This window comes from Desmodus rotundus, chromosome 12 (assembly GCF_022682495.2).
Source record: "Desmodus rotundus isolate HL8 chromosome 12, HLdesRot8A.1, whole genome shotgun sequence".
Lineage (NCBI taxonomy): Eukaryota > Metazoa > Chordata > Mammalia > Chiroptera > Phyllostomidae > Desmodus > Desmodus rotundus.
In genome coordinates this window covers 43,139,104-43,153,133 of record NC_071398.1, presented here as the reverse complement: position 1 = coordinate 43,153,133, position 14,030 = coordinate 43,139,104, and the positions used below count along the sequence as shown (strand labels likewise).

The 14,030-nt window shown below is 50.4% G+C and overlaps 1 protein-coding gene across 1 annotated transcript in view; it reads right to left on the bottom strand.

Annotated features, from left to right (window-relative positions):
• Positions 1-14,030, bottom strand: part of MEIOSIN (meiosis initiator) — a 31,826-nt gene that overhangs the window by 16,784 nt on the left and 1,012 nt on the right. Inside the window, exons 2-4 of the mRNA XM_053915854.1 lie at positions 3,719-3,841; positions 2,315-2,385; positions 1,177-1,307 (exon numbers count right to left, since the gene is read on the bottom strand). Coding sequence (XP_053771829.1) covers positions 1,177-1,307; positions 2,315-2,385; positions 3,719-3,841 — 325 coding nt within the window. The remainder of the gene's footprint in view (positions 1-1,176; positions 1,308-2,314; positions 2,386-3,718; positions 3,842-14,030) is intronic.

The window sequence follows — 14,030 nt, the reverse complement described above, 5'->3', positions numbered from 1 at the left end:
TCACAGCATCTGAAATCTTACTTACTATAAACTCCATAAGGGGAAGGAGGTTTTTTTTTTTTTAATTTTTTAAGATTTTATTTATTTATTTTTAGAGAGAGGGGAAGGGAGGGAGAAAGAGAGGGAGAGAAACATCAATGTGTGGTTGTCTCTGACGTGGCCCCCACTGGGGACCTGGTCTGCAACCCAGGTATGTGCCCTGACTGGGAAGGGGAAGGAGTTTTTAAAATTGCCATATCCCAAGCTGACTTATCCATTAGGCATAGTGAGTGTGGTGCCGAGGGCCTGTGATACCTTTAGGGACTTATAAAAATGTTCTAGCGTTTTTAAAATCAGAAGAAAAAAGTGGATATCATCCAACTGGGATTGTATTTGTCTTCATACCAATGTTGTTGTTCACTATAATTTTTAATATGTTTTTAATGGAGGAAGGGGCCCAAGAAGGGAAAACTGCCTATGGCTGATGAAAGTCATAGTGTGGCCCTGGCTCTATCCCTAGCTCCTAGAATAATGCCCAGCACTTAGTAGGTGCTCAATAAAAAAACTTGTTGAATTAACAAATACTCCGGTCTTATGATGGCCTCTTAATTCTGAAATGACAAACAACTCTAATTCCTAGGTTTCCTCTTCTTTGAGCTAGTAATCAGCCTATACACTCCCTAGTTCCTTTATTTTATGGGACCTGAGAGGAGCCTTAACCAAGAGCCGGTCCAAATTTCTCATATTCAGTATGGGAAAAGCAAGGCCTGGTCCCTGTTCTGCTCTAATATGCACAGAAACGTATGAGTTAGAGCTGCCCCGAAGTGCAACCAATCAGGGAGCAGTCCCAAGAGGGAGCATAATACCTGGCTGGAAGCCCCAGCTTTTAAAGCAGACAGACCTAGATGGAAATCCCAGCTCTGCCACTAGCTGTGCGACCTCTGGCAACTGCTTTCATTCTCTGAGCCTGTTTTTAACTCATTTATCAAATGCAGGTGGCTGGGAAGACTGATCTTGTCGAAAAGGCGTTTAACACAGTACCTGGAACACAGGGAGTGCTCACAGAATACTGGTTCAACACCAAAGATAGACAGTCATTTGTCAGAATGATTTAGGGACAAGGAATATTAGAGAATGGGGTGGAGGTATTTATTGTATGGCTACGATCAATGAAACTGTTGTTTTGGGTTGACCAACACCCAATCCCCCTTTTTCTGGTAGCAGTTTCCCTTGGCGAACCACCCCTCCCCCGCCCTCAGTCCCTGTGGTTCAGAGAGGCTAACATCAACCTCCTCTCCCACTAGGGAGCACAGAAGCAAGAAGTCACACCGATTGGTTTAGGAGTGGGGTCGTAACCCAGGTTTGGCCAATCAGAGTCAATGGATTCTGGAATGAGACCCTGCGCTGGGTTGTCAAGTTAACAGGACAGGATTTGGAGCTGCTGGAAGCCACCTTGCCCTCGCAAAGAACCTGCTTGAGAAGGAAGCCAATAGGACCCTAGCCAAGCTGGGAAAGGCAGTCTCATGGCAACACAATTGAACCCCCACCCGAAACCAGCCAAGCCTGATGCCCCTGAGTTTTTTGTTTAAAGGATCCAACAAATCCCCTCTTAGGCTTAAGCTAGTTTCAAAAGCTAGGCTTTTGTTCATTGCAACTAAGAGTCTTTCTTCATACGAGGACCTCATATCTAGAAAGCAGAAAAAGAGAAGGCATAGGTGGTCACCTCTGGGATTCCAGGAGGAACGGGCAGCAGGGCAGGCTTTCTTCATCGTTTTCGTAGTGCTCCTCCTGGGCACAGCACCTAAGTAGAGCATGTGAACAACGTAGACACTGATTGTTGGAGTTAATGAATGAATGAAGAGATGAACGAATGGAAAGTCACTGGCGCAGGTGGGGTGGGGAAGACAGTCAGGGATAAGACGACCTCTGGCTATTTTTTTCCTTCATCTTGACCTTGGGGGGAGGGAGAAAACGGATCCAACCCTCCATCTGCTGTGAAAATCACCTCTGTAAGACTCCTGACATTTGCTAGGTGTTTGATGGACGAACGAATATGTGAATAAAAGAAAGAGAGGAGGAGCCACTAAGCCGCGCAGAACGCCGAAGCCTGCAAGGGCTTAGGGATGGATGGTCTTTGCCAGCCACCTCGGACTTCTCTCGTCTTTGCAACGGTGGTTATATCCCTTGTGGAGTCGCTGCTAGGGTTAAAGCATCCCATACAAACAAAAGGCTTAGCAAAGAATCTGGCAAAACAAAATGCTCAGTAAACACTATTGTTGTTATTCCACCAGAGTGGCTGGAGCTATATGGAAGATTGGGGGTGGGGGGTGGTTACCTGTCCCTGGAACTCAGGGAACTGGCTTTGGGACATTCCGAGGAACACAAATATCTGCTGGAACCCCACATCTGCAAAGGAAGGAAAAAGAAGACATTAGTGACCTCTGGGACTGAAGGGGAAATAGGCAGCTGGACAGGCAGCCTTCATTTTCCCTGGGGTGCTCCTTTGAACCCTAGAGATGCCAAAATGGAATCCCCAAGCCCCACAAATAAGGGCCCAGAGACCAAATCAATACCCCCAAACTCGACATTGAATCCCACATTGTAAATTTGGGCCTCTACGTCACAATTCAGAGCTAAAACAAAAGAGCCAATTCCCAAACTTTGATTTTGGAATTTCAGTCTCAATAGTGAGATGCCAGGCCCTGAAATGGAGACCCCGGCTCCCCTCTGCCTCCAACACGCGCCTCAGGTTGTGAAAACTGTGGCTTAAGATCTCTAGGCTGAGATATTAAGACACTGAAACTATGGCTTTAAACTCCCAAAGTAAGGACCCAGAACCCAAAAAAGAGCCTTTCCAAACCTCAAAACCCTAAACTCTGATACTGAGATACCGTAGGCCCCTCAACTGTCAACTTCTGATCCCCAAATATGACCATAATCCTAATATAAAGATAACAGACTACAAACCTTAACACGGAGAACCCGAATCCTAAAGAAATCTCAGCTCTCAAAAGCAAACCTCAGAGACCCCACATTGACCTCCGAGCCTAAAATAAAGACTTCGAGACCCCCAAACTCTCACCTCAGACCCTCAAGTTGTAACCCCAACCCCAAAACAGAGATGCCACATGTGAGTCCCACTCCGAGACCAGACTCTAGAAGTCCCATACTCTAGAGACTCCAGACCATCACACTTAATTCTCAAGGTCCCAGATGTGACTCCAGACCCTAAATCTCACACCTTACCCTCTACACTGAGATTCTAGACTCTGCATCTATTCTGAGGCCTCAACCCTTCCAAACCAGACCCCAGTCCCTCAAAATGACACACCAGAACTCAGAACTAAGGCTCTCAGGTCTCAACATCTGGAATCAACAGATTCCAACAAGAAAGCTTCCAGTCACAAAACCCAAGACCTTCAGATTCCAAAACTAGTTATATCCAGACACAAATCCTGAGGACCCCCCCTCAGATCTACCTTGAACCCCCCTGATCCCCAACACATTCAAACAGAGCCTTGCAGTAGCTCAAACTTGAGTCTGGATCCCAAAACCTAGGCCCAGCCTCAAACGCTCCCTCAGCGCTGCTGCCTCAGCCCCGCCTCACCCACGACCCTGCGCCCGAGGCCCGCTGGCCCCTACCCACTAAAGCCCCCAGAGGGAGGTCACCTCCGCCAGGTTCCACTCCCGACTGGGCCCCAGGCTCCCCTCTGGCCCGCAGTGCCCGTTGGTTCCTCACCTCGGCTCTCCTCTACCTCCAACACGCGCCTCGGGTTCTGCAAAATGGCGTGAAGGCCCCCTTCTGGTTTAGTGCCACACTTGGGAGCCGGATCAAACTGCGTCTCCTGCTGGTCCTGGAAGGCTGGCGGTGCGTGCGGGCCTTAGGCCGGCCTTGGCCACCACGGTCCTGTCCGGGGCGTGCGGCGGACACGAAGGCTCCAGAGCAAGGAGCCTGCACGAGGCCTGAGGAGAAGAGCAAGAGTTCACTCCCGAGGCCAGGCCACGCCCTCCCCAGTTCCCGCCAAGAGTGCTGGGCTCCCGGAGACTGGAAACAGGAAAGAGCAAGACGCAAGTGGCCCCGGGCGCACGCGCGCCTGGCCAAGAGCCCTGTCTTCCAGCGTAGCGCGACCTCGTGCTCGCACCTCCTGACACAAGCTTTGCTGGAGGGCGCCAAAGTGCCGACCAATCAGCGCTCGGTCAGATGTCCACCTTTCCGGGGGACCCCACCCCGCATGGCCACGCCCCGTGATGGCTGCAGCCGTCTGGGATCTGCGGATCCTGCCCAATAGCAGGCGGGGTCTCCCCAACTGCCAACTCTCCGGAAGAGAGATCTGGCCTGTCACCCTTCCTTCAGGCCCTCGGGTGTCCCGTTTCCATCCTTCCCCTTCAGCGCATATCTAACTGGGGCCTATGGTTGCCGAGCACCGTGCTGCGAATTGGGAATTTCGCCGCGATCTTCCCAGTGCAGTCTGGGAGGCTCACAGACCTTGAAAATCTAGCGAGGCAGGGGCTGCATTAAAGTGCGATGCATTGAGAAAACATTCAAAGAAGAGGACCATTGGAATTGGGCCTTAGTAGCAGTTCTCCTCACGAAGACCAATGTGCCGTTATATAGCAAACTCTCCATTTTAGAAAGTCCACTTTCATGGCCCTTGAGGAGGAGAGACTGGAAAATGAGTGAAGAGTAGAGGCCCTGGTGTCTAACACATTTCAGTTTCAATCACTTTCTTGCTGTGTTGCCATGGAGAAGAGGCTCAGTCTATTTCTGCCTCATTTATACATTTGGGATAATTCTTACTAGGGTTGTATGCAGGGTGTCTCGCATATAATTAGCATGCAATATTCACTTAACATTTATTTACACTATTCTGAGTGCTTGTACAAGATACATAAAGCTGTCTGTCGTCGTGGAGCTTCTATTCTAACTATGGCGTGGACAAGTTCCTAGTCGTCGGGCTTTCTTCCCTCCTAAAGCTTAATTTTTCATTTGTATATGTGGGGATGGTGGTAAGAAAACCAGGGGGGAAATGGCTGGAAAAGTGTTTGAGAACATACAGGGCACTGTTAATTATTGTGTTGATAAGTTGAAGTACACCGATAATCCTGCCTTTCCCCAGTTCTCCACCTCTCACAAACCTCCCTTTTGCAGTTTTCTCAATTCCCTTTCCAAGGGCCTGGGGCCAAAATGGAGGAGGTTGAACTCCATCTCCCAGCGCGCCTGGCGGGAGCGCTCTCTGCGCCTGCGCTGCCAAGCTCCCTCTCTGCCTCCCGAGAATTAGTCATTCTTTTCTTCAGCCCGTCCAGTCGGCTTCCTTCCCCACCTCCAAGCTTGACCGTGCTGCCTTCTGGGAGGTGTAGTCCGTGACCGCCCGGACTCCAATTCCCAGCGGGCTTCGGGGCGAGAACCCGGAAGGGGAGGCTGAAGAGGAGCGAGTGGGGGGAAACCCGCGTAGCTGAGAGAGCTTCGGCGCGGGGAGATGGTGAGGATCGCGAGCGGGGGCCGAGGGGCGCTTAGGAGCCGAGGCGGGGGTTCGGAACCGTGTAGGGGCTAAAGAAGGGACTGGATGAAGGGAGATCGTTTGGGGAGGGGGTTAGGAGGAAAGGGAGCCGGAGGGAGTAGTAAAAGAATGGGGGCTGGGGATGGGTCTTGGAGGTGGGGAGGGAGTCGAGCTTTGGGACTGATTGTAAAGGAGCTCAGAGCTTTGGGAAGGGAGTCCCGAGTTGGAGAAGGGGCTAGGAGTCCAAGCAGAGGCCCTGATGGGGGGCAGTTTCGAGGGAGTTAACCTGGGGGATATGGAAAGACATGGGTGGTCAGGGCTAGATGAATGACGGGGGCTGGAGGTTTCGAGGGAGAGGTCAGCAGTGGATGGTGGGTTGGGGCCCCTGGATCGGATTGGGAACTGGAGAGCAAGTTGAGAGAGTGGGAGAGAGAAATCAATGGTAAAGTGTTGTGTGGGTTAGGCTCCAGGACTGGGGGTGGGATGGGAGCGTGGGATTAGCGGCCTGGATGTAGCGATAGTTTTCCTAGCGCAGCCAGAGAGTCCTGATAAACTGGACAGGCACAGAACTGTAAGATAATATGGCCAAACGGGCCGTCGAGACAACATTTTGCACTCTCATTTCTCCAGTGGGATTTAGGCAAGTGTAGTGGTTAGTCCGGCATTCAGATCTCTCATTCTGCCACTCCTTTGTGACCTGTGCAAGGCTCCTCTCTGTGAAACTCAGTGCCCTTATCTGTATTGTGGGAACAGCTTGTCACTGAGAAGAGGGGAGGTGCCAGAAGATCGTTACCCGGGCCGGCAGTAAATCCTCGGTCTAAGAGCAGTTGGTGGGAAGTTTCCCACCCCAGGAATGTGACTGGGTCACAGGTGCTAATGGATTCCCTCCTTTTCAGTTCAGCCCCAGGGGCGTTTTCTCAAAACCTGACGCTGACCTGGGCACACCCCAGGTCAGAGCCCTGCAGGGGCTCCCCACAGTCTCTTGTTGAAGAAGTGCCTGGCCCTGTTCTTAGCTGTTCAAGTGCATTAACTCATTGAATTCTGACAACCCTCCTAAGACGTAGGTGCTGTTGCTATTTCCATTCTAGGGAAAGGAAGCAGAGGCACAGAGAAATTAAGCGACTTTCCTAAGACCATCCAGCATTACATGGTAGAATCAGGATTGTAGCCTCGACATCCTGGCCCAGAATCTGGCTTTTACTGCTGTGATTTAGTCCCCTGTCCTTGTCCTAAAGTACAGTGTCCTGAGTAGACTCAGGAGTAGGACCGAGACTCCAGAACTGAAGCAGTCTTCAGGTTGAGGTTTCGTTCTGCCATTTACTTGCTGTGTGACTTTGGGCAAGTCTTTTGGCCTCTCCTCAAGTATACAATGGGATCAGCAACCCTAGGAAGGTTATAACAAAGGTTCACGGGGGTAAGCAGGTAAAGTGCTTGGAGTAGGTGCGCAGTACGTGAGCTGTCATTTAAAAAACAAAAACAAAAACAAAAACATGAATGGGAAACAGCCTTGAGAGAGAAGGCAGGGGAGAGGTACCAGTGAGCGAGACATCAGCCAGGCCGCCTCCTTTCCTTTCTCTCCCAGGTCACCCCAACCCCCCACCGTCTCCTGACTCTTCTGGTTCCCCATCCTGTACCCCTGGGCTCCCAAGGTGACTCCCCAAGGGGGTGCTCAGAAACTCAATCTGTCCTCATTCCCATCTGTATCCCCAGCCAAATGTAAATAATTCACTTGCCAATGCCCAGCCTGGCCCAACTCCAGATATTTCAGTGAATAGGAAATATTTCTACAACTGTGTTTTCTTTTTTTTTTTTAACCCCCCCCTCCGCACCCCCTCTGCCAGCCTCTTGGACATTAGGGCCTCACTGGGCAATTCGGCAACTTTGTAATGTTTGGTCCTGAGTTTATCACATAAATTCTCTGACTCTGATAGGAAAGCTTTGGTGTCAAATAGGTCCAGTTTCAAATCCCCATCTCTGCTGCTGTGTGTCCTTGACTGAGTTGCGTTCCCACTCTGGGCCTCAAGTTTTCTCATACTTACGTAAAATGGGGCTACATTCCAACTCTGAGGCCCTTGTAGGGAATTGATGAGGTTAACATGTGAAGTGCCTAGGGCTTATGAAGCCCTTAATAAGTGCGCAGTCTTTTAATGATTTTTATGCTTTCAAAAAAAAAAAATTGAGCGTGCACTCCAGCACCAGAACATCCCTGTTTGAATCCTGGCTCTGTCACCCACCAGCTGTGACTCTGGGCAAGTCACTTAACCGTTCTGGGCCTTGGTTTCCTCTTCTGGAAAATGTAGGTTTATTTCTTGAGGAGTCCACAGCGTTGTGAGAGCGCCTACTGTGTGCCAGGGCCTGCCCTGGGGGAGCTTCCCGATGTCACAGCACGGGGGCAGTTTTGCAGCTCTGGGGGCACTTGTGCTGTGTGTCAGGTTTGGGTGATTCATTTTCAGCCCCTCACGCCAGCTTTGCCTGCTCCTCATTGTTTGCATGGACTTTTCACACTTGTCTCTAACAGTCACTGAGTCATCTGAACCCTAACTGCTCCGGGGAGAAGTTGCCAATCTCTCCTTCATCCCGGCTCCTGTGTCCCATCCAGCACGCCGGGGGCGATGCGACACTTCCCCCCTTTCCTTTATCTGTTTGTCTTAGAAAATATGTCTGCTCTCCACGTTATTTTGCCTTTTCTTAAGGCATCTTAAGTGTATTTTCAGCCTGTGCTTGTCTGAAGCTTACTTGTACAAAATGATATTTTTACCGTCTTTAATGGTGTATTTCTGGCAGCTGTGGTTAAAGCCCTAGTATTCCTAAAAGCACAGGTGTTCTAAAAAGACTCCGCTCAGCACCTGCTTTGTGATGCCACCGGGACCCCTTAAGACCGAAACTTCCCCGTATACTCCCGGTCCCTCTTACTTGCTGTTTGTTTCTCGTAGCACTTGCCACCTTGAAACTTACTATATGTTTATCGCCCCCTCTCTCCAATTAGTATGTCAGCCCTGGGAGGACAAGGATTTCGTTCTCCTTTTCCCTGCATATCCCCAGTGCTCGGAACAGTGCCTGGCGCACAGTGGCGGCTCTGTAAATATCTGGTCAATTAATAAGCGACATCCAGTAACCAGCCATAACAAAGGAATGACCACGTTTTGGTTATTGTGAGGGACTAGGTTCGATTTCATTTCAGAACGTGAAAGAAAGAGGGAAGAAGCCTTTGGCTTGGTCAGTGATTTCCAAACTCTAGGTAGTCTTACTTTTTCTTAATAAATCCCAGCACCTGAATAATGAGGCTCTCCCTGGTGCCTAGTTGGCACCGAATGCTCTCTTGGGTTGATCTCAGTGAATCATCAACCAGCCCATGGGTGGGCGCTATGATGACCTGCATTTTACAGTGGGGGAAACCGAGGCAGGGAGAGTTAAGCGTCCTGCCTGAGGTCACGCCCCGAGAAGTGCGAGCCCCGGGGCGCTGGCAGGCTCTTCCTGGAGGCCTCTGCGTCCTGGGTCTCTAGATCCTGATGGTTTGGACTTACATGATGCCCACTGTTAGGGAGCTAGCTAATGGGAAGGAGTACTTGGCAGGGAGAGAGGTCAGCAGACCCCTGAGGCCGAAAAGCCAAGTTGAGGGTACGGATGGATCAGGATTGTGGGCGGGGTGGTGGGGTGGGGCGGGGGTATCCAGAGGCTCAGGGATAGAAGGAGCAGGAACACTGCCACGGTGCCCTGCCACCGATTCCTGTGTGAGTGTGAGTAAGCATGTTCCCAGAGCACCTGGGATGGAGGCGCCCCAAGGCGGAGGAAGGGGTGTCACCTGACTCAGCACGGGGGTCAGACATCTATTTTTACCATTTCCTTTCTTCCTTCTTTGGTTTGCTGTTGTTATTTCCAACACCGTAAGTTTCACGCTTATCTCGTTAATTGTCCACCTTTCTCCTTGTCTTTGTGCATTTCTGGAGACCTCCCTAGACCTGGTCCTCAGCTGTCCTCCTAGGCTCTCCTTTTGCCTTCATCTGGGATTCCGCTGGCCTCTTTTGGGGGCTAGATCATATTTCCCTGATCTGATCGCTTCTTTTTTCTTGGTTTACTCCTTCATTTGGGGGAAGCAAGTCCTCCAGTAGCTTCCTGAGAAAGGGTTCAGGGACATGTATTTTTTGTGAACTTGCACCTTTCATGGAAGGGTTTTAAGCAGGCAAGTGATAGGGCCCGGTTTGTGTTTGGAAAGCTCTCTCTGGCTAGGATGGAGCTGGAAGAGCTGAGCTCTCCCAGCGAGCCAAGTGTGGAGGCTGGCGCAGCTGCGCCTTGCAGGAGAGGTCCCAGCTTTCCAGAAACCCGCAGGGTGGAGAGGAGGTTCTGTCGTTCAGCAGTGCCAGGTCCTGCAGGAGGAGGCCCCAGGAAGAAAAGGTCCCACGTAGCTTGGGAGGGCGCGAGGATATCTTCATCGTGGGGACAGGAGTTCCACAGGTGGACTTGGCTGGAACCAGCTGTTTGGGGGTTTTTTCTCCTTTAAGATTTTATTTATTTAGTTTTAGAGAGAGGGGAAGGGACGGAGAAAGAGAGGGAGAGAAACGTCAATCAGTTTCCTCTACCACACACGCCCCTACCACACATGCCCCTACCCCTACCGGGGGGACCTGGGACCTGGCCGCAACCCAGGCCCAGGCCTGTCGGTCAGGGCTGGAAGCAGCTGTATTTTGTTTTTGCTTTTTGTTTTAACGAGAGGCCCCAAATAGATCAGGTACTGAATGAACGGCTGTGTTAGAAGTTCGTTCATTAATTCAAACAGATATGCGTTGCACACCTACGAGGTGCTAAGGGCATTGTTTCTGGAACTTAAGTATGCATACCAGCGCCCTCGAGATCTTGTGGAAGATCACGTCCTTATTCAGCAGGTGTGGGCTGGAGCATTGCTAACAGACACTCCCAGGGACCTCGCCCTGGGACCGCACTTAAGCAGCCAGGCGCTCAGTGCCGTTCTAAAGGCTGGAACACAGCAGTGACAAAACCAGACAGAAGAACTGGCCCTGGGGGACCTTTCATTTTAGTGAGGGGGAGACTGACAATAAACTTATCAACAAAGCTTGTAGTATATAGCAATGCGTGGGAAGGAGGAAATAAATCAGGGCAGGGGAAGGAGAGGGTGTGTCTCTGTTGAAGGGGGCGCTGCAGTTTTAAATGAAGGAAGGTTTCGTGAAGGTGATTTGTGAGCCACGCCTGGGGGACGAAAGGGGTGAGCCCTGTGGGTTCCCAGGGAAGGGCTGTCTCGGGGGTGGGGGTGCAGAGAGTGCAAAGGCCCTGAGGACTGAATAGGATGATCCTTGCCCAGTGCTCGGGATGCTCAGCGGCTGTGCTCTGGAGACAGGCGAGCTCCTTCGATTCAAAGCTCTGCCACAAAGCTGCGTCCAAAGCCAATTACTTAGCCCTTCCGCCTCTCCGTTTCCTAATCTTTAACGTGAGATTTAAAGTAGTGAGATATGAGAATTGAGCGAGTTAGTGTTTATAGAGCACTTAAGCAAAGCCCGGCTCGCAAGTGATGGCGGCTGTCGTGGCCATCGTTTTCTCTCTCATTTATTCATGTTGGTCACGATTGTTTATTTGGATTTCTGCCCCCTTTCCCATGAGCTCTTCCTGGTGAGCTCAGTGTCATCTCTGTGTCCCACGCACCCGACCCAGGGCCAGCACGCAGGAGGACCTCTGGATGTCAGACTAGGGATGTCAATCATGGATTCTCCTGTCGTTGGGGGCATTTCATCCAGGGCATTATTGTGTGGGTCCGGTCCTTGCTAATTTCGTCCTTTCAGCCGATGTGTTTGCGGAGAGATACATTGAGGTTTCTCCTGACAATTATCGATGTGCCAAATTTTGTCATGTTTTTTGCTGCATATGTGTTGAGGCCATCGTATTAAGAGCACTTACTGTTTTTATTTTGCAGTTAAACTTTTACTGACGACTATTCAGTGACAGGGATACTTTTGTGTATTACACTATGTTTTAGACATTCAATAAAGAATTCATTAAGACTGTTTTTCACACTGCATTCATCAAAACAGCCTTAAAAATGGTTAAAGGTGCACTCTAGCACCTGTCCTGAGTTTGTCTGTGTGTGTGTGCGTTCTGAGTTTTTAATTTCGATCACCGACCATCTGTTTTTCTCTTATTTTACCATTAATACATTAAGCTACATAGCTTTTTTTTAAGGCTTTATTTATTTACTTTTAGAGAGAAGGGAAGGGAGGGAGAAAGAGAGGGAGAGAAACATCACTGTGTTGAGAGATACATCGATCCGTTGCCTCTCACAAGCCTGTACGGGGGACCTGGCCCGCAACCCAGGCATGTGCCCTGGGACCAGGAATGGAACCAGCGGCCTTCGGGATTGCAGACCGGCGCTCAATCCACTGAGCCACACCAGCCAGGTCAAGTAGGTTTTTTTAAAAGTCAAAACTATTTGTTTCCACTCTGAGGCCAAATTATGACATGGTGCTTAAAGTTTCTACCCTAACTTAGGGGCACTTATGTTGAGAACTCTTTTGTATAAGTAGTGGGTAAGTTTGGTGTGTCACAACCTTTGTCCCTAATAATGCCTTTTGCATTTGTCAACTATATTTGTTTAAGTGGTAATGTCACTCTACTTGTCTCTTGGTTCGTGTTTGCTTAGTCAGTCTTTTCCCGTCTTTTCCCCCTCAGTCTTTCTGTGATGTGATGTTTTCTAAGAAGTGGATCTTTGTGGAGCATTTTCTGAAAGCTGACCTAGTGTAGGGTCTTGCCCTGGGCTCAGTGGGTGAGGAGTTAGAAAATTCTGCCCCAGTGACTGCTCCGGCTAGAACATAGACAGGCCTGGGTGTGAAGCAGAGCTTACACTGCCAAGGCCTTGTGAAGTTAAGGACATGGACCCGCGGGGAAGGGAGCTTTGATTTGTCTGGTCCCATGCTGGGCAGCGCTTCTGGGGACACTCCGATGACCATAAAAGCTCTACCCTTTCTTTCCTCCTCTCCAAAAGGGGTTTGCAGTTCAGTGCAGGAGACAGAGACTGACCCAGCTTTAGGCAGTTATGACCCAGAGTGGGCAGGGCTGGGACAAGGGTGCCCCTGGGGCAGGTGGGTAGTTTCCAGGAAGGGGGCTCAGTCTCAGCCTCCTTCCTGGAACTTCCATTTGAGCAAAGACAGGAATGGAGTAAGGAATTGAGCTATATGGAGATTTTGGGGGAAAGCATTCTAGTTAGCGGAAACAGCAAATGCAAAGACCATAGAAGGAAAGAGCTAGGTGACTCCGGAATCCATAGCAAGGCCAGGGTAGGAGCCCAGAGGTGGAGCCTTACCCAGCCTGGGTGGGGGTTAGCACCTTGGAAGGAGAGGGTGGCTGGGCTGAGACCCCAGAGAATATATAGTGAAACAAGAGAGCACCGTAATCTGGAATCAGATTCCCTGGGTTCGCATGCTTGCTCCAGTCGCACCAGTTCTGTGTGACCTTGGCCTGGTTAGGTGGACTAGTCCACCTGTCCTGCCTCAGTTTCTTTATATAGTGCAGATGGTAATAGCTCCTACTGAGCGTCAGACAAGGCTGAGTATTTTAACTACTCTCTATGCCAGATTTGGTGCCCTCCTGGGTCCCCTGGGAGTGGAGGGGTAGGGAGGGATGAGCCTGGGTCGGGGAGATACCTGGGCTTTTTCCCAGTGGTGCTGGGGAGTAGTGGCATGTTTTGAACTGGGTAGCGACAGGGTCAGATTTGTGCTTTAAGAAGACCTTCCAGCGGTGATGTGTGGGATGGTTGGAAGCAGGTGACCCTGGGGCAGGGCGGTGGTGGTCCGGGAGTAAGTGATGCCTGCAGTAGAGGCACGTCCGGGCGTGTCTTCAATGAGCCTGGCATTGAAAGGATCTATACCAGCACTGTTCAACAGAAATATAATGCTAGCCATATGTGTAATTTAAAATCTTCCAGGAGCCACAAAAGAGAGATTTAGTTAATTCGAAGTATTTTATTTAACTAAATTATATAAATGTTAATTGAATAGGTACCGGTAATCAATATTTAAAAGTCATTATTGAGATGTTTCCTATTCGTTTCTAGTACCGAGTCTAAGTCAGATTTGAGTGCCCAATTGGTAAGGCTGGACAGAGGCTCTTTTGGCCACACGGCCTGAGCCTTGAATGCCACGCCCAGACGCTTGGACTCGGTGCCGCGGGAGCCTTCGCAGGGTTCTGCTATTTGGTTGTCCAGTTTCCCTCACAGGAAATCTCGGCCCCCAAGGTTCCCAGCCAGAGCTGGGCACTCTCAGATCTTTCTGCTTGCTTCCTTCCGCCCTGGAATCCCAGTCCCAGAGCTGCTTGGACCTTTAAATCTCAACTGTCAATCAGGGCTCCTGCTCCGAGGGAACGTCCTGTAATAAACATCTCCTTGGATGCGGTGGCCTCCGTCCTGGCCTGGTTCCTCCTTTTAGCAGGAAGTTGGGAGTTGTTCCACGCTCTCTTACACGCTGCTGTTTCCACACCTCCTTGTCACCTCTTGCCTACTCCTCCCTCTTTCGAAGTTGGGCCCCTTGGCCAAGGCCTTCCTTATATGGGCACGAC